General features: G+C 34.0%; 2 protein-coding genes across 2 annotated transcripts; both read left to right on the top strand.

Annotated features, from left to right (window-relative positions):
• The first annotated feature begins 3,561 nt into the window (after positions 1–3,561).
• Positions 3,562–6,916, top strand: LOC143553476 (protein NRT1/ PTR FAMILY 3.1-like). The gene is made up of 4 exons (XM_077043474.1): positions 3,562–3,676; positions 3,781–3,998; positions 4,494–5,047; positions 6,028–6,916. Exons 1-4 carry the CDS (start codon positions 3,598–3,600, stop codon positions 6,914–6,916), a joined length of 1,740 nt encoding a protein of 579 aa, XP_076899589.1. The 5' UTR covers positions 3,562–3,597.
• Positions 6,917–12,182: 5,266 nt separating this feature from the next.
• On the top strand, positions 12,183–13,685 carry LOC143553485 (ACD11 homolog protein-like). The gene is made up of 4 exons (XM_077043480.1): positions 12,183–12,407; positions 13,090–13,262; positions 13,351–13,496; positions 13,579–13,685. The coding sequence occupies exons 1-4, from the start codon at positions 12,183–12,185 to the stop codon at positions 13,683–13,685; spliced, it is 651 nt and encodes a 216-aa protein (XP_076899595.1).
• Positions 13,686–26,342: the final 12,657 nt, after the last annotated feature.

The following is a 26,342-nucleotide window of genomic DNA, read 5'->3' as shown; positions in this document are numbered from 1 at the left end:
AACGAGTATGAACCAGAGGTTTTTCTCCTTCTCAAAATTCGAAAGTCATATGTGGGCAGAGGGAAGGCATATACAAGATGATCAGTGGCGGATCTAGAACAAAAACTCAAGGGTATCTTAAAATTTTTTTTGGACCTAGGGATTTTGACAAAGCCAAAACATTTTAATTAGAGTGTTCGAGTTAACTTTTGTTGTATTGATGATATGACATTGACGTCTACTATCTTTTAATAATCAATGTAATTTTTTTAAACAACAATAATCAGTGCATGAGTAACACCAAAAAGTCACTTTTTTTAGCATTACCTCATCAAATTGATATTTAAATGACTCGAATAAAAAACTCTTTTAAAAAGAATAAATTTAGACTCCGAACAATAATAAAATTTTATTCAAATAATTCAAAAATACTTAAGACAACAAACAATTAAAAAACTATTATTCAAATATTAATGTCAAGTTGAATAAAAAAACTATTATTCAAATATTAATACCAAGTTGAATAAAATGGTTCACGACTTCACGTTCATTGTCCAAAAAGGCTTGTTCATTTTCTAAAGATTTCCTTTTTTTTATGGATCATTATTTTATAGTAACTTGGGCTTAGACTTGGTGTTTAAGAAGATCCAATTCTTTTCTAGGTCTTCTTCATCCTCACATTACTTACACTGTTCCAGACTTCCAGTTGCAGGTGCAACACTGCAATTAGAAAAATCTGGCTGTGTCACTGTAATAATTTTCTCTCAGGGGTATCATAATATTTGCTCAGGGGTATCCTAATACATAAAACGAAAAAACTGGAAAAAATTTGCCATAAATTTGCACTTAGTCGTGAAAGTTGAGGGAAAACCCGGGCAACCCCTGGATATACTATAGATCCACCCCTGAAGATGATGGAGATTGTAGCCTTCTAACATATTATCATTTTATGCATAGTGTTGGCGGAAGCTACCTGAGGACTTGTTTCCTGTGAAGAAGATTAAAATTAACAAGTGGCATTTTTTTGTTCCTGATATACCCTATGAAAAAGTTATGATTTTCGACATAGACAAGGACGGATTCAGTATTGAGCCAGGGGGAGCGTAGGCATCCCCTCAAAATCGTATTTTCATCTATAAACTTTTAATATATTAGGTTCAAAGACACCCAGTGTCCCATCCGTGTTTCTTTTAGTGCCCCAAACCCGACTTTCCAAGCCAACTTTTCAAACGCAAGTTTAGTTTTTCTTTCACAAAATACCAATTAAGCTTAGATTGTCTAATTGTCTAACTACTTCATCATTTAGTTATTAATATAGTGATATATTTTGTTAGTTTAATCGGACCATTAAAAAAATTAGACCAAAATATGATAGTATTCAGAGTTATCATCTCTTTGTTGTAATTCTACACTATTTAACTTTAATTTTTTTTTATTTGTACATAAGAGTTTTGTGCCGTGACAATTATGTAAAGGTTTTTATCAATTGTAATATGTATTTTGTTTATTGCGTTTTGGGAAATTTATTGCTTACATTTCTATACGTGGTTTATTTAATGTAATTTCGTTTGACCCGACTCATTTTGGTTTGACTCGTTTTAGTTTGACTTGACCCGTTCTAAGTTGACCGTTTTTGGCACCCACTGGCAAAATTTTCTGGATCCGTCACTGGACATAGGTGATTGGTTTACTAGGATTACCTAGATGAACAACAACATGGACGTTTTGTATCGGATTAGTGGTGTCGTGGAAGATTTTCTTGTGTAGTAGCTTATGTTAATTCAATGATGTTTTGAAGCATGTTCTTGATTTTAACATGGTATTTAACATTTGCAACTAAGGTTACAAATAGGGATGACAATGTGCTTATAGGTATTAATAAGTTAAATCTATATACCCAATTAGAGGTGCACAAACCGGTTTTTTTTAAAAAACCGGTTCGGTTATTAACCGGATCGGTTTTTTTGGCCCGGAAAAAAACCGGTTCGGTTAATAACCGGACCGGTTAATAACCGGTTTTTTCTGTCAAAACCCTAACCGGTCTAACCGGTTAGGACCGGTTTAGAAACCGGTTAGAACCGGTTAATAAACCGGTTTTTTTATTAACCGGTTTTTTTTATTAACCGGTTTTTTTTTTTTTTTTAAAATTTCGCGGTTTCAAATACGAATATTTGTTTTTTATATTTTGTACTTAATGAAGACCATTATTTTTTCACAGTATAAACAAACCGGTAACTACAAGGCAAACCGGTAACTACAAGGCAAAACGGACTGACCGAAGCCATTCTTTGCTTTCGTTGTTAGGGTTCTTTGCTTGGAAGATGAGTATGAGTGTGTGTTGGTGAATGTGTTTTCAACAAACCAAAGATTAAAAACACATAACTTTCATTTATAGTTTTTACATTAAAAATACAAACATTAAATCGTTATCGCATATTCGTAACTCAAAAATACAAACATTAAATCATTAACACTGAAGAAATCTCTGCCAAGAACTGTTGTTCATGATTTAACTCAAAAATACAAACATTAAATCGTGAACTAGCAGATGCTCCTGTTGTTCCCAATCGCAGTTTGTTCATGATTTGCCTCCATGTTTGCTGTTTCTTTAACTAAATTAGAAAAATCCAAATCAACAAGTAAATAAGAGCACATATTAGGAAAAAGAATGCTTAGACACGATTACATGAACAACTTGCTGTTTCTTACTCATGATTTGCCTCCATGTTTGCTGTTTCTTTAACTAATTTTCTTCGCTACCCGATCCCGAGCTATTTCTTAGGTAATCGTCGTATGCGGCTTCTTCATCGGTCATTGGTTGAGTGTGTCCTTCATTGACCTCGTCTTCATACAAGCCCGCTTAGAGCTAGTAGAGTTGAAATAAACGAGTACGAGTATGAAATAAACGACTACGAAATAAGAGCGTATGGAGTGGTAATGTGGTATAATTGAGTGTGAGATAACAAAATAATCGCGTATGAAATAAACGTTTAGAGCTAGTAGAGTTGTATAATCGAGTGTGAGCTAACCTACCCAACCTAAACTATATATAGTTGTTTGTGGGGGTAAAATGTTAAAAAAAACGGCTAGAAATCAAGAAAAAACGGGCAAAAAAGGACCCAAACGGTCATATGGCCGTTTTATAACGGTCAAAAACCGGTTAACCTAAAAACCGGTAGGTTAACCGGTTTTTGACCGTTAACCGGTTAACCGGTTTTTAGGTTAACCGGTTTTTTAATAACCGGTTTTTAAATTTAACCGGTTTTTTTACTAACCGGTTCAATAACCGGTTTTTGTCCACGAATGAGTAACCGAAGTACTAACCGGCGGTTCAATAACCGGTCTAACCGGTTTTTTAATAACCGGTTTTTCTATTAACCGGTTTTCGGTTAAACCGACCAAACCGGTTCTATAACCGGTTTTTTTGAACACCTCTATACCCAATTGTAAATAACCTGAAAGTCGCTTTCTCGGTTAGAGACTTGCATAAAATTCACGAGTTTAGCATTTTCAGACGTAAGAAAAACAATGTTCTAAACGGGATCATTCTCACTACATACCCTTTAGCCTATATAAAGAACCTTTGAACCACCATTTAAATAAACCAAATTAAACAAAATGGCAGAGATTAAGACCAAAGGCAAAAACCATGGTCAAAGGGTCAAAGGTGGTCTCATCACTATGCCCTTCATCTTTGGTATGTCCGTTCACCTGCTATTTTATTATAATTATTTGAAATTCATATATGCTTGCTTATAAACGAAATTTTGATCTTAGTTTAATGTTTTGGTGTTTGTATAGCGAACGAGGCGGGTGAGAAGTTGGCTGTGGTTGGGTTTCAAACAAATATGATTAGTTACTTGACAAAACAATTTCATATGCCGATGACTAAAGCCGCCAACACTCTAACCAACTTTACTGGAACCGCTAGCTTGACACCATTGCTAGGTGCATTTGTGGCCGATTCGTTTGCCGGGAGGTTTTGGACCATCACCGTTGCTTCCATCATTTACCAAATAGTAAGCCACTATCTACCAACTATGAACTAGTTTAATAACTTGCACGGTTTGAGATCTAAACGGCTTGGTTTTGACGGTTTGTTGGTTTAATAGTTAAGTCAGGTTTTGAACTTGAAATCAACCATGTAAACCAAACCAGAAGTTTAACTTTTATTAGTTTGTATGTTTTTATCATTTTGCGCTAATTGTGATATGAAGTTTTGTATATAATAATAATAATAATAATAATAATAATAATAATAATAATAATAATGGTTAAAAAGTCAAAGTCAAACTGTTAAAATAGTAATAAACATTATCATAATAATAATAATAATAATAATAATAATAATAATAATAGTAATACATATCGGTTAAAACAATATAAAATTATAAATAAACTGCCGTACTGAAAATATTGGGTCTATCAACACAATATTTTCATCATAGCCGTCAAACCAAACCGTGAACGGTGAACATTCTAATACTGTTTCACTAACACCAATAATAATATAGGGTTTGGTATCTTTGACTTTAACTTCAGTGCTACCAAAACAAAAACCATCACCAAGTAACAATGGGTGTGAACAAGCAAATTCGGGTCAACTAGCAATCTTGTACATATCACTTCTATTACTAGCAATCGGGTCGGGTGGGATCCGACCTTGTGTGGTGCCATTCGGGGCGGAGCAATTCAATAAAACCGACGAGAAACAAAAAACTAGCACATGGAAGTTTTTCGATTGGTATTATTTTTGCATGGGTGTATCTAAGTTAGTGGCTGTAACGGTAATTGTTTATATTCAAGATAATATTGGATGGGGTTGGGGCCTTGGTGTCCCATCCATAGCCATGACGTTTTCGATTATTGGGTTTGTTATCGGGTACCCGTTGTATCGGAATACGGATCCCGCGGGTAGCCCGTTTACCCGGTTGGTTCAAGTGTGTGTTGCGGCTTACAAAAAGAGGAAGTTGGCTATGGTTTCGGACCCTAAGTTACTTTATGAAAATAATGAGCTTGATGCATCTATTTCCATTTCGGGAAAGCTTATACATACTAAACAAATGAAGTAAGTTTCCTTCTTTTATTAGGATTTTACTTATTAAAAATTTTTACTAACCAAATTTATTATTTATATAGAAAATAGTGAGAGTGTTTATAGTGTTTGACAGACATAATAAGTCCGAGACTTAAAAAGAAAGTGAGGTAAACTATCACGTAACTTAGTTAAATAAAAGATAAAAATGTTTGTACGTTTTCTAACTACTATATAGAAATAGTGATCGTGGTGATTTAAAGATAAAATAGGATTGAGACTTAGAAACATAGTGTGGTAAATGATTACGTAACTAAGTTATATAAAAGATGCAAATGTTTGTACGTTTTCTAAATTCTAACTACCGTTATTTATTTATTAGTATTTATACATTAGGTATTTCGTTTCCGGATATGGAATACCTAACGTAATAGCCTAAATCTTTTGAGAAAAAGAAAATAATATTTTTGGAATTATTAGGTAATTAATACCTTTTTTCTCCTTTTCAAAGTATTTCAAGCATGTTCCAGTTTCAACAAAAGCTACATTTTGTAAAACTTACTAATTAGGGATGGCATCCTGAACCAGCCGAACAAACCATCGGGACGAGGATGGAATAGGTATGATATTAGTTATAGAAATTCACGGATATGATATTAGATGATATCTTGCCTGAGTACACGAAACATACTTACATACATACGTACACACACACAAACACACATACATACATACATACATACATGTTCACGAGAGTCTACATTAGGTAATAGGATAATCCAATAATTCACTATGCTTATTTTTTTTATATATATTTTGAGTTTCATTGGATGATAAGTTTATCTAAAAGTTATAATAATAAGCCATGTATTTAGAAATCGAAAAGACGATTTCCATTAAAAGACCGAGTAATTACAAAAATAAAAATTAAAAAACCCGACAGGTATTGAATCAGGTATAAAACTGGAATTGCGATATCCCCGTTTCATTGTCATCTCTTATTCCAATTTCAGATTTTTGGATAAGGCTGCAATAGTCACGAAGGAAGACTTTTCAAAAGGAGGATCCAAGTCCAGCCCAAACTTGTGGAGATTAAACACGGTCCACCGAGTGGAAGAACTCAAAACAATAATCAGAATGGGCCCAATATGGGCCTCTGGGATTCTTCCCACACTAGCATATGCCCAACAAGGCACTTTTTCACTCCAACAAGCAAAAATAATGAATACAAGCCTCACAAAATCAATCAAAATCCCAGCAGCATCAATGATAGTTTTCACCTTAACCACAATGCTACTCACAATAATCTTTTACGATCGTATATTCGTCCCGATCATGCGTAAAATCACAGGGAGGGAACGAGGAATCACCTTTCTTACGAGGATGGGAATTGGCTTTTCCATGTCGGCCCTCGCCACATTAGTATCCGGTTTTGTTGAAATAAAGCGCAAACATACAGCTTTTGCACATGGTTTGACCTACAAGCCTCACGAGACGATGCCCATTTCAGTTTTATGGTTAGTACCTCAATATTCGCTTTATGGAATGGCGGATGCGTTTACGTCAATCGGGCGTCTTGAGTTTTTATATGATCAATCTCCGGAGAGTATGAGAAGTACTGCAACCGCTTTGTTCTGGTTGGCGTCTGCTTTAGCAAATTACGAGAGTACCCTTTTGGTGACATTGGTGCATAAATGGAGTGCGGGTCAAGACGGGTCAAACTGGCTCCGAAATGATAATTTGAATAAGGGGAAGTTGGAGTATTTTTATTGGTTGATCACATTGTTTCAAGTTCTTAATTTGATTTACTACTTGTTTTGTGCTAAATTCTATACTTTGAAGCCTATTCAAGTTGCTAGTGATGATAAAGTGGATGGGGTTGAGTTAGGGCCCAATCTCTAAATTGGGCCTAACTTGATACATAATTATATTGTGGTTTTTAACTTTTTATTAGCAAGATACTACTTGAAATAATTCATATGTAACTTGTGGGGATAGTTGTGTTTATAGTATACTTTATATTTAAAAACATGATTTATCCCTAGTCTTTGTGTTGCTCTTTTAATTTAATATTGCTTATATTTGTAACTTAAATAATATCTCAAATGAGTTTTATCTTTGCATAATTCCAATTATTTGAAACTTTATTTACAAGGTTATTCACATAACACACACGTTGCATTTTGTAAATAAAATTCACATGTATTTTCTATTTAGATATGGATGCAAATTGAATTCTAAATTTTACACAAGCATTTGTTTGAATGAGAAAACTAAATATCAAGTTTGATGATTTGAGGTATACTAAATCCCCCCTCTAGAAAGATGAGTATTCAAATTTTATTGTATTTAAGGGATATTAATACATGTTTAAAAAATGAATGATTATACAACACACTATTGTCTACAGGTGGACAAATAAACCGGTTAGCTGAATCGAATCAATATCAAACCGGTTTGAAATCGATTATGTAGAAACCGGTTTGGCACCGATTGAAGCCGTAGATTCTGAACTGGTGTGTAATTTTGTCCATCAAAACCGGTTAACCGAACCGAAACCACGCGAAAACCAGTCAAAACCCAATCTGAAACTGATCATAAACTGGTTTTGACTTTTGTTAACCAAACCGAACTGATTTCAACCCAAAACTGTGAATACCATGTTTGCTTAAAAACTGTCATATTCCTTAATTTGCGATTTTTTTTCATTGAAACAAACTGGTTTTCCTATTCTATGTATCATCACCTATTAAAGAATTTCTAAATGCTGAAGTGGATCCTAAATATACACCACTTCTGAATTTATCTTGAATCTTTTGACTCAACTTTTTAGGGATTTAAATGGCAACAGATCAACCTCACCTTCACCTTGCACCGTTCAAAATACTTGAATTCTTAAATTATATAATTGGTAAAAGTGTAGTTAAAAATTTTATATTATAAGTAGGTTTTTTAGTTGAGTTTAAGATCAGAATTCGAATAATAGACACCCGAACCAGTAATTTTAACAATATAGTGTTAGGATTAAAAACACACACGCGAAAGCAATAAACGAACTTGAGGATTTAACGTGGTTCGGTCTAAATTGACCTACGTCCACGGGTGGCAACTAGGTATTATTTATTGAGTGACAAGGGATTACAAGTACACATCGTTGTTTAAATAGAGACTAGTATAGAGTTTGTAAATTATTGAACAAGAAATCTAAACCGGGCCGGGCTTCGGTCTGGCCATGCTACACCCGTTTGCCCTTTGGACTTCAAACAATAAATCGGGCCTAAACAAAAGGCCTACGAAACCCAACAATCTCCCACTCGGAGTCCTTGAGCACTCTCGTCCGCACTCCTGATCGTACTTCTGTAATCTAAACATTTAGCTTCCTCTAGTTGCCACCGCCTTCTCATCAATGAACCTGAAGGCCCGTTGAAGCTCCCCAGAGCTCCAACACGTTAGTCACGGCTAAAACTGCCCCTGACCCGTTCTCAGTCACTACCGACTCCCATTGTAACGAACTGTCAGATCCTGAGATAACCTGAGAACATACACTCTCCATATTCAGCAAGTAATTCACTAGAGAGACTTTTACAGCTGTAATACTGGTTTTCTTAATCCACTGTCGACCCGGAGCTGTAACTGAAACACGACCTGTGCTCCCATTGTTACGATGTCCCCCAACTGATTTAACCTTCCTAGCTCGTTCATCCTGAATCTTCACTTTGGCTTTAGGTTTGTTACTTGCAAAACGAACTTTCTTCTGCCCATGAGATTCCGTGAACCGGATTTTGTCTCACCAAAACTAGATCCACTCCTTTCGATGACATATCGACCATATACAATGAACCCATTTTCTTGCCACGAGCAACCATGAGATTCCCTTTGACTACCTTCCACTGCCCATTCCCAAACTTAACATCGTGTCCCTGGTCATCCAACTGCCTAACTGAAATCAAACATTTCTTCAAACTTGGAATAACCCTCACGTCTTTTAAAGTCGCTGAAGTTATCAAATCAACATCTCCCATACTCGTAACTTCTAGAATATCATCGTTCGCAAGTCGAACCTTTCCAAATTCCCCAAACTTTAGATTCTTCATCGTTTCACTACAGTGAGTGGCATGAAACGATGCACCAGAATCCATCACCCAAGCATCAACGTTATTCTCAACACTACAAACTAAAGCCTCTTCACTACTGACCCCGTCATCTGTGTCGTCTTCTGTAACGTTTACCTCTTTCTTACCATTCGAACACTGATTCCTGAAGTGTCCTTTCTCTTAACAACTCCAGCATTCAATATCTTTACGAGTCTTAGACTGACTCCTCTTCCTGCTCCCACTGCCTCGTTTTTTTCCCTTACCTCTACCTTCTGTGAGTAACATATTGCCTGATGATTCACCTGAACTTCTGCATCTTGAATCTTCTCCAAGAATTAGATCCCGAATCCCATCAAAGGTAATTTTTGTAGACGAACTACAAACCGCAGTCACTGTTTGCGACCAACTGTCGAGTAAAGAGGACAATAGCAATAGGCCTTGAACTTCATCATCAAACTTAATGTCAACTGACACTAAGCGGGACAGGATCGAATTAAGATTATTAATATGCGTTGTAACTGAACCACCCTCTTTCATTCTTATTGTCACTAGCTCCCGGATAAGATAGACCTTATTCGTTGCCGAAGGCTTCTCATACATGTTGGATAGTGCCTCTATCATACCACGCGCTGTGATTTTCTTTCATGATGTTAAACGCTACATCTTCCGACAACGACAAAGTAATACAAACCCTAGCCTTCTTGTCTAACTTCTTCCAATCTGCTTCTGACAACTTTTCCGGTTTTTCACCCTCAAGCACTACATCTAAATCTTTCTGACAAAGTAGCGCCTCAATCTGCATCTTCCACCAACCAAACTTCTGTCCGTCAAACTTCTGTATCGAAACCTTTCCGTCTTCTGCCATTACAATGACTAAAACAAAAGTCTGGATAAAAACAGAGACAGACACAGCAATGGCACGGGCCTGAACTTAATGACTATTATACTGAACTCTGTTAAAAAATCAACCTATTTATACGTAGCGGAAATACAAACTGTAAATCAGAAACTAAAACTTTAAACTGAAACGATAAAACCTGACAAACGCGGTTGGCACTGGTTCTCGGTTTCTTTAATGCTTCTTCTGATTCACCAACTGTTCTTCAAAAAAAAAAAGGATATGATTCAACTGTTATTGGCTCGTTCTTTGCAACTACGATCTTGACCCAAATTTATTTATGGGCTAAACTACCCAAACTTGGCCCACACAATCAATACGGGCCTGCTTTGTTTTCACAAGGCCCAAATTAGAAAAAACTTGATTTGGTCCAACTTCTTAGTGGATATTTGCTCCTGCTCAAAACAAATAAACAATTGGGTGGTGTGAACTCCAAAAAAGAAAGTGAAACAATTCAAACTCTTCTTTTCTGGTCAATTACTAACAACGTCGGCGGCCCAAGTGTATTTCTGAGTGACAAACAATGATGCTCGTTCAAATAACTGATAATTGTTTCGCGAAGCCCTAATAGTGACGGACTTGTCAAGCGATGGCGGCTGCACGGTCGCGAAACCCTAAATCACGATTAAAACTGGTGGTGATGTGGCGCTCGATAGAACCCAAGTCGCGATCGTCGGCGGAGTTTAGTGGCGACGAAACAACGGCGGCGTAAACCCCAACGACAATAAGAAAACCGTAGTGGCGGCGAAACCCTAGCGCAGTAGGGTGGCGGCGGCGGAAGGTTTGGCAGCGACTCGGTTGGTTCAACGTGTTCTTCGCGTGATCTGAACCTAAGCTCTAGATACCACTTGTTAGGATTAAAAACACACACAAACTGAACACACACGCGAAAGCAATAAACGAACACGAGTATTTAACGTGTTTCGGTCTAAACTAACATACGCCCATGGGTGGCAACTAGGTATTCTTTATTGAGTGACAAGGGATTACAAGTACACATCGTTGTTTAAATAGAGACTAGTCTAGGGTTTGTAAATTATTGAACAAGAAATCTAAACCGGGTCGGGCTTCGATCTGGCCACCCTACACCCGTCTGCCCTTTGGACTTCAAACAATAAATCGGGCCTAAACAAAAGGCCTACGAAACCCAACATACAGTACCATTGCCAGATACCCGCAAACTCAATGGTTGATATTTAAAGGGTACCCGATGGATATGGACCTTGTATGGAGATGGTCATGTAATCGGATTTGAGACTGAAAATAATAATTTGAAAGTAATCTCATACCATATACCCGTACCAAATGTTTATCTTTTATCACCCTTAATTACAAGTTTTATGTCGTATTTTAATACACTTTTAAGCTAACAACTTTTCTTGAAATAAAGATGAATTTATCCTCGTATCAACTCAAACTTAAATCAGTTCATTCATATGTCATCTTAACTACCAAGTACCAATTAACCATCTTGAAATTGGAGGTGTACAAACCGGTTTTAAACTCAAAACTAGTTTGGTTTAAAACAAGTACGGTTTGGTCAACAAAGTCAAAACCGGTTTATGATTGGTTCGGTTCGGGTTGAAACCAGTTTCTTACAATGTTACGATCAGTTTCGGCTCGGGTTTTGATCGGTTTCGGTTCGGGTTTCGACCGGGTTTTTGCCCAGTTTTGGCCGATTTTAGTTGGGTTAACCGGTTTGGAACCAGTTTTGATGGAGAAAATTACAAACCAATTCCGAACCTACGGTTTCAATCGGTTCCAAACCGGTTTCTACACAATCGGTTTCAAACCGATTCGATTAACCGGTTTATTTGCCCACCTCTACATAGAAATATAAAAAATGACACGTTAGTGCCAAAAAGCACCATAAATACAATGGACGACTTTGTCAATTACTAAAATAATAATAAGGGCAAAAACCGTTAGCAAACATGCATATTATATTATTATTATTATACCTTAGAGGCGCCAAACAAACATAACCAACTCCCAATCTCAAACACACAAGATCTCCATGTTTTTAGGACATGCCTTAAACCTTTTACAAGACCAAGATCCAGTCACATATTCAATGGCTCTCCTGCACATTCCCCTCTAGCAGGATCATCAACAAAAAGTATGACAACTGCGTACGCTCATTCTTTTCATTAATTCAAGTGTTGAGATCAATAAAATGAGCAATGCTAAGGATGTTGTTCAACAACAAAAAGTTGCTGCCAAAGACACCCCTCATTCATCGATGGCACAAGCGTTTGACGAGATCAACAATTTAATCCAAAAGGGAAATCTCGTTGATTTGCAATTGAAGCCGTTTTGTGAGGCGTGTTCGTTGGTGTCTGTTCTTTTCAGTTACCTTGGCATTGCGTTTAAATTCGCGGAAATGGAATACACTGCCAAGGTTTTTTTTTTATGTAGATCTAACATTATCCCAATTTCATGATGCGTTGGGGTAGATGATAGACGCGATTTATTTGATATATTCTCATATTTTGTATTTAAAGTTGGTTATGTATTGAACACGTCATTATAGATGTCATAAATATATTTCTCTAACTATTAATCAAATTCTCAACATTTAATAGTCACATTTTTATGTTATCTGGAGTACTTTACTATTAAATCTTGTACAAGCATACATAGCTCTATTATAAGTGAGATTTTACTAGATGCGTTTACTATTAAACATTGTACATGCATATATAGCTCTGTTAGAAGTGATATTTTACTAGATACGTTTGTTTGCTTGTTAATTTTTATGTCTCAAATATTATAACTTGACGGTCGATGGTTTTCACTTAAAAATAACATTATCCCCAATTTTATGATATATTTTGGTCGATGATAGATTGATAGGTGCAAATTATTTGTGATATTCTCTATATCTAAAATGGTTAAAATGATTATGTATTGAACATACGATGAAACATATCCTGAACGAATTTCTCTTATTATTCTAGTCACATTTTTATCTTACACGTATTAGAAAATAGCCGTTATGAGTGGGATTTTACTCGATACAATTATTTAGTTGTTATTTTTTTATGTTTGAAATGTTATCAAGCGATGTTAATGGTTTTCAGTTGAAAGATCTTCTAGAGGCATCAAACAAATTCGACACTTTAAGTAGCGTCGTTGACTTTGACTTAAAGAATAGCACGGTAAAATCACCCGGCAGCCACACTCGTAATCTTCGTAGAGTGAGGCAAGGTCTAGACCTAATAAAAAAATTATTTCAGAATTTTTTATCGCCTGAGTAAGTCGTATTTTTATTACATGATTAATCAAATAGTTTATATATGGTATTTTTATTATTATATTATCGTATATTTATATTATTTCAGGAACATGTCGCTTAAAACCGCGGCTACAACAGCATATCAGCAAGTTTGTGCACCATATCACACATGGGCTGTTAGGAATGCAGCTTCTGCTGGAATGTGTACTCTTCCTTCAAGGGAACAACTATTGGTGAATTTAAACGAGACTGGTACGCGTGCGGGCATAGTCTAATTGATGTTTCATGTTTGGTTACCTAGGTGATTTATATGTTTGATTAATTTGTTGAACAGATAAATCAGCAGATAAAGAAATGAGGAAGTATATAAAAGCATCAATTGATGTTATAAAATTAATTGATAATCTTTATATAACTAGAGGTATTAAACTGGATCGGTGATTTTGTATGATCCAACTATGGTTGGGTTAGATTATATATGTACTTTAACTTGAATCCTTTTTGTGTAAACTTTTAATAATCTCCAACTTTGGTGCCTTTTATGGCAAGGATCCTTTTTCTTCTTTATGATTAGTCATTGTTTATTTTTCATTGTTACATATAGGACGCGTTAAATACATTTTGGGTTGTAAGTAGAGAATTACGAGGACTGCATAAACACATGTTTATATTGTTTAAACTCTAATACATAAGATGGTTATGTAATTGCATAATTGTCCTGTTTTATGTATCTAACTACAACAATGTACTGTGATTCTGCTAGTTCTCTACTTAAAATTGGTTATGTTTTAGCTAGCTGCAAGTACAGTTATAGACCATGGTATTGAAACTAGTTAAATTGAACCTACCTCTGGTATATGTCGGATGCCCAATTGCCCATCTCCATCCTAACGTATCAACCCTATGATCAGAAGAAAATAAAGTTGAAACGTGTTTACTTATAATTATTAAACAATAAATTAAAATATAGGAGCGGAAACAAGAAATTCGACACTTTTCCATGCACAAAGCGGATTACATGGTCACCTTTGCTCCGGTTGCTTAACCGTTAACAAGCCTAGTTGTGCCGGGTTGGAAATTGTTTGATGTTTATTAAGGAAAATATAAAAAGACCTAAAAGATTTTATAATTACGACTTTTACTTAAAAATAATGTTTTATGACAAAATGTCCACAACTTTGCGTACCCGAATTTGTTTCTCATAACAAATGACTACTTGTTAACCTATGATTTCAACTAGTTGTGGATATATTTTTATTCTTTGATAGTTATTTAATATTTATTATGTGTAGTATTCTTCGGTGAATGTTTTTGTGCATTTTAGTCTCAACATGAGAACGTAGGAAATAATACCAATTTATAAAACAACGAGAATGTAAGAAACAATATCAACTATAATATCAATCTACATAAACAATTATTTATAATAATAAAGAAAAAAATCTAAAAATTACAACAAAAGAATCAAAATCAAGAACAAAATAATAACAGCAGTCAACAAATACCAACAAACACTTATATCAGCAAAAGAAGAAAGCTAATAATAACAACAAAATATAAATAAACAAATACTTATAACGTCTCATAATCAAAAATTAGCGACTACGAACAAAAAATAACAACAAACACTTATAAAAATAAACCTAACAATAATAGCAAATTGGTTCTCACTATTTTCATGTTAAAAATAAAATTTATTTGATCATGTTTCTTCTTCATTATATATATATTTTTTTCATGTTTTTACTTAAGATTTTTGTACTTTGTTAGTTTTTAATCCGACCAATTCAGACATTCTAAACCTACTCCCAAATGTGCATCTTGTCCACTAGGGTGTGCAAATTAAGCGTCATAACCGTTAACCGGACCATAACCGATATAACCGAACCGACCGATAACCGACACAACCAGTAGGTCGGTTTAATGAATTTTTGAAACTCGTCAAATGCGGGTCAGTTTTGATTAAAGATAATTTCAAACCCACCATAACCGAGCCGCCCTGTTTACAAGATTCTCAACTTTATGAGTGTAATTAGAAGACTTGTTGATAGTTTGGAGAAAATTAAAGAAGGGTAATAAACTAATAATGCTCAATTTTTTACTATATGATTTCATTTTGACTAAAAAGTTAATCCATTTATTGTTTGTTTGAATATATATATATATATTAATATTATGAATTATATATTTTGTTGAGCCATGTCATGTCATTTTTAATTTTTTAATTTTTTTTTTGTAATATTTAATACCAAAGTTTTAGGCTCAATTACATTGTTTTAGTCACGGTAAACTGACTCGCTATAACCTTTAAAACCGATTAACCGAAACCGACATAGCGGATCAGTTATGGTTATATATTAACCAATATATTGGTTGTGGTTATGAGTTTGACCTAAAACTATCCCAAACCGACCCATACACATCCCTATTGTCCACCATGGACTCTATGTAAGCGTTTTTTGTTTTCTGTTATATATATATATATAGTCATGTAAAGTTTTTTTACTATAATTCTCTCCCATTAAAATATCACCTTTAATTATGTTTATGTTGCTATTAAAGAATTTAGTATATATTGTGGTTGAAACTATGGTAACACGTGTTCAGCATGCTTGTATTGACGTTTGACAAACGATTAAACAACATAGTCAATTAATTTATTGACAAGAGACCAATTTCAAATGCTAAACATAGTGAAATTGATCCATGCTTGTGTGTATTAAAACAATACTAACCACATCAATTTAATTGAATATTAATATCTAAACTCATCCACTAATGTTTATAGTTAAAATTGAATTGAATATTAATATCTAAGCTCATCCACTAATGTTTATAGTTAAAGAAGACTAGGTGGTTCAGGTTCAAAGTTTAAAGTGATCAACTAAATCCAACCGTTAATATTGTTTGGTTCAACCGTTAATATTGTTTGGTTCAACTTATCGGAGGTGGAAAGATTTACTCACTCATTTGAGGTTTTTATTCGGGATGTCTCAAGTTCAATTCCCAACTCATTTGTCCGCTTTGAAATATGGGTTGCATCATTGTAGAGGATATTTGAACTCAGGTAAGGTGGCTTGTATGCGGGTGGTAAGCCTTTCAAAGTCCCCGACAACCAGTTGCACTTAGTCATTCAAAAAAAAAAAGTTCAACCGCCACCTGTGCTACCGCTAATCTAATATGAGTGCAGAATGTTATGTAGGGTTGTCTAACTCTTTTCAGTCCTAAAGCTAGTAACAACATTAAGATTTTTCATAAGAAAAATTGTTTTTATCATGTGATTCTAATGTCATCTATGCGTATGTATAATTATTGTAACGATAAAGAATAGATTTAACATTATGCATTGAAACACTCTATGCAAATCCAAATCGGTCGCTGACATAATAGATTCTTAGTTGATAAGAAATGTTCAACCTCTTAAATCACCAGCGCGTTTTAGCCTTAGTTAACTGTGGAGCGGATGAAAACTCCATTGTTAACTAGTGTACTCATGTGGGAGTGACTCCAAGATGGGTGACTTTCTGGAAGTCTCATTGGGACAACAAAAAACAAACGCGCAAGTTCTTGGATGCGCAATCCAACAGGGAACAAAACGGACAATATTGGTAATACGGTGAGACATGCTATAATCATAAACCACAAACCCTTTCGTTAAACAATCTTAAAACCAAAACTACATATGCATAATTTGTTACTTTTTAGAGGGCCATGAAATCATTACTTTATTTGACCATGTGTAGTGGTAAAGCCCCAATTTTTAGCGTTTTTGGACACGTAACGTCCTAGTAAACCATGAGACTTTATGCAAAAGAATAGTGTAGTGGTAAAAAGCCCCTTCAATCATTACTCCTACCACCAAACCTTCTCCCCTACCATCGTTTTGTATAAAACGCCCAAACCAATAAGCCCACCTAAAACGCCCCCCCTGATGTTTTGGGGCTTTTTCCAACACCACGACGCACAATTAGGTTTGTTCTTATCCTCCCCTTGAGCTACCCCTGATCTTATGAAATGTTAATTGACTGAAATCATGCATTATTAATAGTTCTTAACTATTATCTATTTACAATTTTCTTCCATTGGATTTGGATATTGCCACTTCTTTTTGTTCTTCCTTGTACTCCTGTAACTCCATGGAGTGGGACCACCGGTTGATTGACAAAACTATAGAAAAATAATTTATTAAGTCATTCATTTCATATATCATCTTACTTACCAATTAACCAACCTACAGGTTACTAGCCACAATCATTTAATGTGATGACTATTTTGTTGTGTACTTAATAATTTTAGACAAAACATATTTTTGGGTCCCTAAACCACATGTTTTGGAATTATTTGGTTTCACTAGAATTGTGAAATTTCGGGTAATCATTAGTTATCGTATTTTATTTAGAATAACTTTATTAAATAGTTTTCAAATTGAGGGTGAGCATTGTTAACTACAACGATCTGGTTTACTTATGCTCGTTAAATTTAATTGGTTCTAGTAGTTTATTAAGCTTTAATCAACGTTGTAACATGTAGACAAGTCATTAGAAGGTCATAAATTTATTTTGAGCATATATATTAGAGAGTAGACCTGACACGCTAAACCTAGTTGCCACCCTCCCAAATCACGACGACCACCATCCTTGTTATGGCAATAATATCAACTTATCAAGATTAATCGTATCTACATGATACAGACAGTTAGATAAAGGGTATACGCATGTTACTGTTCTAATAAAAGTTTTTTTTTTTGACAATTTGAACGTAAAGCGCTAAACAAGTTACACATCAACTAAATAACATGACTAGATTGTGACTCGCTAACAAATAGTTACAATAAGCTCATATTTAGCATTGATATGACTAGAGAAGGTGACACTTGACTCAATGTTCATATGCATACAATGATTTGTGGTAGAATCCGATCCAAATAATGACATTAAAATGTTAGTGATAGTAGTGATTAAAGGGTGTAACTTGGTAATGGTTATAATGATGGCATTTTATATTTTTATAGAAGATAGAGATGGAGCATATAACACGAGCCATGTCTCAAAACTATATATATTATATATTGTATATAACAATATATTCACTTCAAAAACAATAATTTAAAACAAGTTTAGTTCATCACTGTTTAACGGTTGAACTCACGGTTTAAACACTTTCACTTTTTATGTTTTACTATAATTTTGTCATGTTTCATTTTCTATATATTTTAAGTTAGTTACTATTTTAAACATTGTTTTTAGCTGTGATCCGTAACCGACTATATAACTGATCTGATTAAGTACTCTTAAGCCATCTTTATTTGTATCAACCGGTTGTGTGCTTTGAGTTTGCAAAGTAGTTTTTGTGTTTATATTTAACAATTTTTTATGAAAATAATGTATATGTAATTATAATAGTCACACCTAGTATCAATATTGTAAAAGTAGGTTTACAAAGCCGAGTAGTCCCCGAGTACTCGCTACATGGTATGCCACCAATGGGAGTTTCTTTAACTCCACCTAGTTACTAAGAATCGATCAAATTAATATGGTCAACCTCAGTTAGAATCACATTTAGTCGATGGACTTGAGCGGATTTTGACTTAAAAAATAAAACGTAATTTGTATTTCTATAATATTAAAGAACAAATATCATTTTTTTAATTAATGATTAACAACTTTAGAATAATTTATTATTTAAAAATGTATTCCTGTTATTTATATTGATATTCGCATATTTTGTTATAAATAATAGTAAACTAATGATATTTGATATATATATATACTATTCAAAATTAATTTTCTTTATATTTATCATGTCTGAGTACTCCCTAAGTACTCCGAGTACACCCAACTTCTCAGTCGGCCGCCTAAGGTCCACCTGACGACTTTTACCTCCTTGCCGAGTATACCGATGAAAAAAAAAACTTGAATAAACAAAATCCGACCTTTGAACACGGCTAAATGTATATTAGTTTTCGAGTGTACATGGTTGAAGTTGCTATTAATATACCAAAATTTGATCCAGTCAAAAATGTATTCTACCATTAATTATGCTACAATAGAATACAAATAACATAAAGTAGGTGGGACAATCTTTGAAGTATATGTGACAACTCTCCTTGTATGACAATATCCATTCCCACAACCCACTACATAAGCCATCACAAACTCTGGTTTCACTTTTCATTTTAAGTTTTTAACCAAAGTCGTCTTACTTTCAAGACAAAACATGTCTGACGAGGAAGTCAGAGTTCGAAGACAATAACTCAGCCATTGTTCCAACAATACTTGCCACCATTGAATCCTTAACATTTCCTCTTGTAATCTTCTCATTTCATCATCATGATGACATCATACATATCTTTGTTTTTTGTATCTCAGATTATCTAATGTTTTCTTTGTAAAACAGGTTCAAGAAGTTGTTCTTTTAGCTGACTTTAGATGCAAAAGTTGTCAAGATAGAGTTGCTAACATTGTGTCCAAATTAAACGGTACGTTGCGTGGTTAGTTTTCCTGTGTTTATAAGGCAATGTGTAGTGGGGCTACAAATTTGGGCGATTTTTAGAGGGAAGGGGGGGGGGGGGGGTTGAATTTGTCGCAAGGTGTATTTGTTGATTTAATATTATTATATTAAGTATGTGTGTGTGATATATATTAAATTAAATATGTGATGGAACTACAACACCGTTACACCTCTAAAATGAAAATCGCTCATCTGCTGACGGGGGCTACGTGTCGAAAATCGCCTTTATTTTGTAGTCATCCATTACACACATCCTTATATTTTCAAGTCTTGTACTTGCATTTGGGGGTGTTAGTGATTTTGTTTCGTCATGTCTAGTTTCTTACCAGTCGGGTTATTACGATGCGTTTTCCGGTGATTAATATGATCATGTTATAATTTCCGGTGGCTAAAAGCCTAAAAGTGACTAGATTATTATTAGTCTCCATCACCCATCATATCATCTAGCCGTTGTAAATTTGGTATCAGTTGGGGTGTGAATTTATGATAATTTAAGAATGGGCCTACAAATTACCTCGAAGTCGTAAAACATTATTATATTAAAATAAGAAAGTACAACAAAAAAATATTAGCATTTTTATGATAATATAAAGTATAAAGTAACTTTATTTGTAAACTATGGGAAATGTATTCACCATCACAAATTTTCAACATTGGATGCCTGGTAGAATGATTTTTGTTGGTCCCATTTGATGCAATTTTCTAAACATGTTCACTATCATATCATGCTCATCATGATACTTTTGTCTAAATTTGGATTAATTGATATAAATGATCAATGTAAACTCAAATTTGGATAAAAACTATTTTAAAAATAGTAAAAAAAAAAACTTATTTTCAATAAACCGTTAAGAAAATACACAACGCACTCTTAGCCCGTTATTGCATGCTAATATTGTTCAAATGCATTTTCTAGCTGACCTGTAATTAATCCATAAGACGATGAATGAATAGGGTAAATGCTCATGATATACTTATATTTTTCAAATCATAGGTGAAGCAGAGTCTTTGGAGATTAGTTTGATGGAAAAGAAGGTAACGATTACCTTGTCACGTAGACATATAAAAGGTGGGAAGATGTTGGAAAATGAACTTCAGCCTGTAGCGATTTACAAAAATCGAGCAAACAGATTTTCTTTAATGAAGAATATATTTTGCTCTTCTTCAAGCTGATTTCTTCATATGGTGGATTGCTTTCTTCTAGACATACTTCAAGTTGATTTCTTCATAGGGCGGATTGCATTCTTCTAGGCATATACGGGAAAAGAAATTGTTAGCGTTATGTAAATGTTGAAATGGCCAAGCCAGAGAAATATACATGTAGCCGTAATTGTTTTATTGATATATATCATTAGTTTGTTTATAACTATAACAATAAATAATCTATATAGCGTGAGTTAGACTATGTCAAAGGGATAAATCGCCGACACATAAGTGCTTATTTGGCAAAAGGGACTTTCACATTTCACATTGAAAAAACGCGTGCTATGATAAGGTAAAATGTGAGATGCGGTTGTGTAGGATGAGGTGGAGATAATTGATCTATTAAAAATTAATTGAAATTAATAATTTAATAAACTTGTATAATGCATGCTAGCCTACTCACCCTCTTCTTAGTTTCTCCCTTCCATACGCATACCCTTAGTGATGATAGAAACTAAGGCTTCGATTTTGTCGGATTAACGGGTTGAGCTCGTTAACCATAATCCGACGCATATAGTTCTTAAAATCGTGCTGTATTCGGTATGTGTTTCAGGTCGACGCATATGTACTAAGATTTAGCACTCTTTATGTTTTGCTTATAGTTTATAGTATGAAATCGTATGTTTACAATGCCAATAAATAAACTTGACAATACTAATCAAATCAAATGGTCTAGGCTAAAAGTTAACGTGCTACTAGAAGATGCAAATTTCAAGACTTGATTTTCATTTTGGTTGAAATTGTAATCAATTCTGGATAACTGGATTTGAATTTGGGCCTTAGGGGCCTGTGAAAAAATTCAAAGAGGCCCAATTCTATTTCGTCTACATTGGTGGGCTTGAATTGAGAGGGTGCCTTTCGCCCTTGCCCCTAGAGGCCAAGAGGTGCACATTTCGTTTAACCGGTTAACCAATAAGCAGTTAATTATTTGGCAAGAAATAACTGATTAGATTGGTTAATCTGGTTGGGTACTAACCGGTTTTTGAGATAAGAAACCCCTACCCGGTATAACCGGTTTCGGTTATAACTGAATCGGTTAACCGGTGAATAACCGGAAAAAAAACCATTTTTTATAAAAATAATAATAAAAAAATTGAACAACCGGTTTGTAACCGGTTTTGGAAATTTATAATATAAACCGGCTAGTGGTGGACCGGCTAATAACCAGTTAACTTTCCGGTTAGAAATCGATTAACCAATTAGCTTGTGCACCTCTAGCCCCCAATAGTAGGGGTGGAAATTTTAACCGATCTAAAACTGAATAACGGCATAGTGAAAACCGGTATGTAACCGATATTGACCATAGGTTAGAGATCTTCACATACGAACTGGTTACTTTCAATAAGTTAGATAAGGGTAGTGTTAATAATGTTAATTTATATAGGTTAATAAGGTTAACTTATTGGTAACCAAACTGGTTTACATATTTTAGGGTTTTCCACTCAAAAACAGGTTAGAAACCGTAATCGGTTATTATAAATATAGGTTTTGATTGTTTGTACAACAAACGTTACGGCTAGTAACCAATATTTCCAAAACCAGTTAACCGTTTTTGCACCTCTACCCAATGCTAACTACATCAATTCGCCCGTGGTATTAGGATAAGTCATATATTTATTGTTCGATTAGTCAGCTGATTTATAAGTGATTATTATTTCTATTCTGGTTTGAGTTTAATCAAAAAAGGTTATCACATTATTGTATTGTTAAGTAAATAAATGTGAATGGTTTTACGGTATCGTTAAGTTGACAAGTATGAATTAGTTTTAACTGGCCCGTCTTGTTTTAACTCAACCAATTAGCGACATCGCTTATAATTTTTTTTGGATTTGTTACTGATCCATGTAAAGAAAACATGATTCACATATATGTCATGAGAAACATTTGATAACATATATGTAAAAGCATATAAATCTAGGAAACCATGCCTCAAAACAAATTAGTATATTGTATAAAACAATTTTAATTACTAATTTACAAATTTGTAACCAATACTAATATTTATCAATCTATAATTGGTTAATATACTTTTGGAGTTCTGGAGTACTATTCTATTACATTTAAAAAAATCAGCATGTTTATTACTGAAAAAAATAAAAATATAACTGAATTGATATCTCAAATAGGATTATAGGAGTGAGGTGTTACAATAGTTTATGACTTTGTGTCATATAATGAAATATTTCAAGATTCTTTATAAAAAGTGACATTATTTTCAAGATTTGTGCCCACAAGAGGACCCATTCAATTTAATTTATGACAATAACTTAAAATGGATTGATTTCATGGAAAGCAAAGCCTAATTGCCAAGCAATTTCCCAAGATTCTTAGAAACAAGACTCCCAGTCCCACCCTCCATCCACAAATCAATTCACAAATATGAATTAAGCAAAAACCTTTTTTACAAGCAAATTAATATTGGTTTTGGAAATTTAATTTAATTAATATTGGTTTTGCAAATTAATATTGGTTTTATCATCTTCTATTGTCATCTATATTTAACATGTGATGTGGTTTAAAATATACATATTATTATATAAATATTTCCTACACTTTTGAGTTGGTTTTTATTGAATAATATTGATTTTTTGTTTCGTATTTGAATTTTAAGGCTTCAAGAGTGAATGAGCTAAAATTGGGCATTTATATTAAATTTGAGACCGACGAGTGTACTTGAATGAATTTTATATGTTACTATTACTATTACTATTATTATTATTATTATTATTATTATCATGATTTATATCATCACCCATCCTTTTATAATTTAATAATAGTTTTATGTTTAATATTAGTGATCGTATAAAAAAAGAAAAGATGAAAGACTATTTGCTTTAAAATTATAATACACATGTTAACAATTGTTTGTGTGGTGTGCATATGCAGATCGAGTTGGAAGCCCATCAAGGGAAAGCAATAGCCCATACATGTGTTGGGGGCTTGTAAAATAAACATAAAGTCGGTTGATGAGGAGGAATTTGAAAACTAAGGGTTTATTTAATATTGGGTCACTTAATTCAAGGGAGGACGGCTGGAACAAGAAAAAGGTGGACATCGAAGGCAGAGACAAAAGAAAGGTTTTATTAGTTGAGTTTAAGAAACCTACGCAAAAAAAGAAAGCTGTTGGTTCAAGTAGAGAGTTTCCAGGTTTAACACCTACTTTTTCAAACATTATTATTATTTGGTTCGAATTTATTGTTTTCGTTATGAACTCATTATTTGAATTTATTTATTTTGGTTTGTTCTTGAGTATGGTTGTTGGCTAACCCTCAAACTGCCTAGGTTATGATGAACTTTTGTTGACATTGGATTTTGGTTTTGATTTTGTTTTCGTTATGGTTTATGATTAAGTAAAAGATTTCTTATTATTTATCCGATGCATATGTGTGCTTAGGATTATTTGATGAGTTTTATTGTTTCACAGTTTCCTTGGTGATTGTCTGTCATATGATAGGATTCTGTTAGGACATCTACTGTGTGTTTTTGACTAGTTTATGGTTGATTTGCAATAAAGCCATAGGAACAATATTAATAAATCAAATAGACCTAAGTGTGCTGCTAATCTAAATAGCTGAGAGGTGATAGATTATATGATAAGTCTTGGTTGTTTAAGATTTCTAGATTTAGTTCTTCGTAAGGAGTCCGTCTAGGTTTGATTTTTCAGCCTTGTTTATCTAGTCGAGTGAATTCTTTAAACTACCTTTGATTTCCGCGCTGTAAGGTAGGATTTCTTATAGAGGTACTTATCATAAAATAAATTAGCGACCGTAAGAGAGTCTAATTAAGCTGGTGTTTTTAAGAACTTAATAGATATCCATAGGTGTTTTCTTGAGAAGGGTCAGGGGTCCTGTTTGGGAAATAGAATTTGGATACCAATCATTGGAAATAGAATTTGGATACCAATCATTGGAAATTTATGAGAAAGGATTCTCGAAGAAGCTCATAAATCCAAGTATACGATGAATCCCGGAAAAGATAAAATGTATCAAGATTTAAAGAAAACCTATTGGTGGATAGGAATGAAAAAGGACGTAGCTAATTATGTTTCGAAATGTATAACTTGTTCGCAAGTTAAAGCTAAACATCAAAAACCATCAGGATTACTTCAACAATTAGAAATGCCAGAATGAAAATGGGAATTAATAACAATGGATTTTGTTACTAAATTACCTATAACGAGAAGAGGTAATAACACAATCTGGGTGATTGTGGATAGATTAACAAAGTCAGTTCATTTCATACCAATGAAGAAAACTTTTAAAATGGAACAATTAGCTAAACTGTATGTAGACAACGTTGTCTCATTACATGGAGTTCCATTATCCATCGTATTTGATCGGGATAGCCGTTTTACTTCTCATTTTTGGAAGAGTTTCCAAATAGCCATGGGAACAAGATTAAACTTGAGCACAGGATACCATCCACAGACTGACAGTCAAAGTGAAAGGACCATACAAACGTTGGAGGACATGCTAAGAGCCTATGTGATAGATTTTGGTGGAAATTGTGACGACCATTTGCCACTGATAGAATTCTCTTACAACAACTGTCACACCCCAACCTAAGGCGGAAATGCCGGAGCGTGATCCGATTGCTCACAGCTCGAAGATGCTATCATAAATATAAATGACAATATCTAATTAATTATTTACAAATATTACACACATTATCCAAATACAAAACAATTCAAATAATATGAGTTCATATAACGATTATCTTGATTATATCCAAAGGTCTTGTCTACGTTTCCAACTTCAATCTTCAGCAACCTGCATATGCATAGAAAATGGAGTTTTTGTCAACAAATATGTTGAGTGAGTTTACCACCAAGTTTTGACACCAAAATAATATTAATATGATAAATAAGCAAAACGTAATAAATGCGGTAATGAAATATAACCATAAGCAAATAAGTTGTCGATTAAACCATTGCCAAGCGAATCGGGCGCCGGTAAATCAACCATGAGCAAATAAATAGAATAAGACCGTTGCCAAGCGAATCGGGCGGTGGTTAATAGAATGCGAACCCTCTCCAAGGGAATATGTCAAACGAATGAATACAATAACACATAAGCACATAACAATTAGATTTGATTAATCACACACAATTACACGTTTGCTATTTTTGATATGTATGTATATATAGATATGTATGTATAGTATTATATACGCATATGTCCCCAAAACGTGAAAATCGAGTAAAATAGGGGAATGATAAAACTCACCTTAGATGGAAGGCAAGTGAATATAATTAAGAATAAATGAGTCAACGGATAAGCGAGTCGTCCAATACGTGTCAAACGAGATAGTTAATCAGAACCTGAAACTTTGTGATATGAAACTATAAATAAAAACGAACTTAATTCTTCTGGAATCAATCCAAAC

Source organism: Bidens hawaiensis, unplaced genomic scaffold (genome assembly GCF_021521415.1).
Source record: "Bidens hawaiensis isolate Kalapana, Puna unplaced genomic scaffold, B.hawaiensis_p1.1 tig00017249_1, whole genome shotgun sequence".
NCBI lineage: Eukaryota > Viridiplantae > Streptophyta > Magnoliopsida > Asterales > Asteraceae > Bidens > Bidens hawaiensis.
Note: the sequence above shows the minus strand (reverse complement) of the source record. Positions and strands in the feature narration are given on the sequence as shown.